The sequence below is a fragment of the Pteropus vampyrus genome, unplaced genomic scaffold (assembly GCF_000151845.1).
Source record: "Pteropus vampyrus isolate Shadow unplaced genomic scaffold, Pvam_2.0 Scaffold77, whole genome shotgun sequence".
NCBI classification, from domain to species: Eukaryota; Metazoa; Chordata; class Mammalia; order Chiroptera; family Pteropodidae; genus Pteropus; species Pteropus vampyrus.
This window is the reverse complement of record NW_011888858.1, coordinates 5,935,512-5,937,961: the sequence shown is the minus strand read 5'-3', so window position 1 is coordinate 5,937,961 and position 2,450 is coordinate 5,935,512. Positions and strand designations below refer to the sequence as shown.

General features: G+C 41.4%; 1 protein-coding gene across 1 annotated transcript in view; it reads left to right on the top strand.

Moving 5' to 3' along the window:
• The first annotated feature begins 849 nt into the window (after positions 1–849).
• Positions 850–2,450, top strand: part of CWH43 (cell wall biogenesis 43 C-terminal homolog) — a 52,931-nt gene continuing 51,330 nt past the window's right edge. The window contains exon 1 of the mRNA XM_011362653.2: positions 850–1,027. Coding sequence (XP_011360955.2) covers positions 850–1,027 — 178 coding nt within the window. The remainder of the gene's footprint in view (positions 1,028–2,450) is intronic.

The window sequence follows — 2,450 nt, the reverse complement described above, 5'->3', positions numbered from 1 at the left end:
TCTGAAAAGAAGCCTTGCACCCTTTAGCCATCACTCCCAACCTTTACCCCTGGGAAACTAGCCTGGTGCACAATGAGAACACTCTGTTGCAAGTACAACAAGCTACTTTATTTGAATATGAATTACTCAAGATTATTGTGTTTTCTAGTGATAAAAATCCCAATCAAATTGGCTTGGGCAAAAGGAGGATTTATCGATAACAGGATCCATGGAAGCACTGAACAAACCACGGGAAGGTCACACATATAGCAGGGTCTTAGAAACGAAGAGAACGGGGCACTTGAATGCTGCCAAGACTCTTCTTTCTCTCTGCCATTCTCTTCACGCAATACTCATTTTTTTTCCTCAATGCAAACCACTTTCCTTCGCATGGGGAGAAACATGTAGCATCCCCTGCCTTACACTTTTGCTACCATCAAGGAAGCCAAAAACAATTCTGAAGCCTAAAGCCACCAACATGGACAGAGTTAATCTGGAAGACAAGAAGGCAGATATTCAAAAATCACTGTTGATTTGCGGGGTGGGTTTTCTTCTCAGGGATATGTTATGTTGTGCTTCAAACGTAAAATACCCTATGAAACAGAAGTGATAGTGGTGACAGCAACATATGGGTTACAAATTAAAGATATAAAAGTGATAAAAATTAAGAAACATTTTACTTCACATCATGCGTTTAAAATATAATAATAGTAATGATCCAGATATATAGGTATAATAAAAGCAATGGGAGGTATCATGAAAATAAGGTTAAAAACAAAGATAACATAAGAATAGAATGTTAATGCAAACATATGACCACGTTCTGGTCAATGGGATGCAAGTGGAGATAATGTGTGCAACTGATACAAAATGTCCTCCAAAGGTGGTCCCTTCTTCCCCTTCTCTATTCTTATTCTTTCTTCAAGTGAGGATGCAAAGCCTGGAGCTGAAGCAGCAGTTATCTTGAATCATGAAGTGGAATCTGCCTGGGTTCCCGATGACTGTGGAGCCATTATACCAGCCCAGGATTACTTAGGCCAACATTTACGTGAGAGAGACAAAATCTCAATGTATTCAAGCCACTATTACATTGGAATTTCTGTCATGCTTGGTCAAACCTTGGGATGAATAATTGCAATAAGGTGCTTCCTATTTTAATATTTCTCAATCTCAATGGATTGTACGGACAAGGTAGGATAATGGCATTTGTAGATAAAGTAAAACAACAACAACAACAACAACAACTTACTTCCCAGGCACTCTTTCGCAGGAAGCCACTGGAATTAATCAATTAAGAGGAAGACATGGGATCTTGGAAATGGGGAGTTCAACACAGAAGAGAGATGAAAGCAGTTTCTCAAATGGGCTGAAGGGAAGCTCTAGGACAATAGCTTTGCAGCAAGCCTGGAGAGCAACCTGTCCAGACTAGAGCAGAAGGGTAGAGGGCACCAGGGGAGATGACTCCAGGGAAAAAAGGGAATGAGTAGAAGACCTCATGGGTTTAGCTATCATGAGGTTTTACAGCTCTGGAGGATAGTATGGGAATGAATTTGCGATTGCCACAGGTAAGTAAATGAAAAAAAAAATCAATTATAAGCTAGAGAAGACATAAAGATTGTATAAGAAATAAAATCTGATTACAGTATTCTGTATGGCTCAGCAATGACATAATCCTAATAGAATAAACACACTACTGATTTAATAAAAATCTGTGAAAGAACTGAAGCAACTGTATTGGATAGAAGAAAGTAAGAAGTGTGTGTGTGTATGAGTAATAGGGAGAAGAGATTTAAACCCCCATCTTTACAATTAAAAATTAATAATGTCTAAATTTTTGTAGAAAACCAAGATATAGAAATATAGAAGTAAATACCAATGAAAAAGCTACGGAGTTGAAACTGGTTGCCTCTGAGGGATGAGGATCAAGGGCCTGGAGGGGTAGGCCAGGGGAAAGCTGCTTTGTCCTTATTATGTGACTCCTAAAACTATGTAGAACATTGGGACAACCAAAATGGCGTAAATGATAGAGGCTCCGTTCATCCTCTGGCGACCAAATCAAAGTTGTGACGGAAACAAGGAGCAGCAGCAAGGAAAAAATCACCTGGGATCTAGATGAATAAGCCATAAAATTAGAGAGAAATCCAAAAAAGCACTCTTCAACAGAAGGTAGGACGGGGTGAGGACATGAGGTTGCCCGGTCTCCAGTGGCCGAGAGGGACACAGTCAGCAGCAGCAGCAGCAGCGGCCCGCCTCTTAAAGGGGCCGCTTCCGGAAGCGGATTTTCACAGGGATGTACCTATTTGCTCCGAGCACCAGTGCTGATTCAGCTGCGTTCAAGGGGCACCAGAGACTTACAAGGAGACATTATTGGAGTGAGGGCAGAGGCGAGACTCGCTGGGTACAGAAGTGCTGGTGGTATCCATTGATCCCTTTTGAGCCCTCTCCACTCCCAGTGTGCAGACACAGCATCG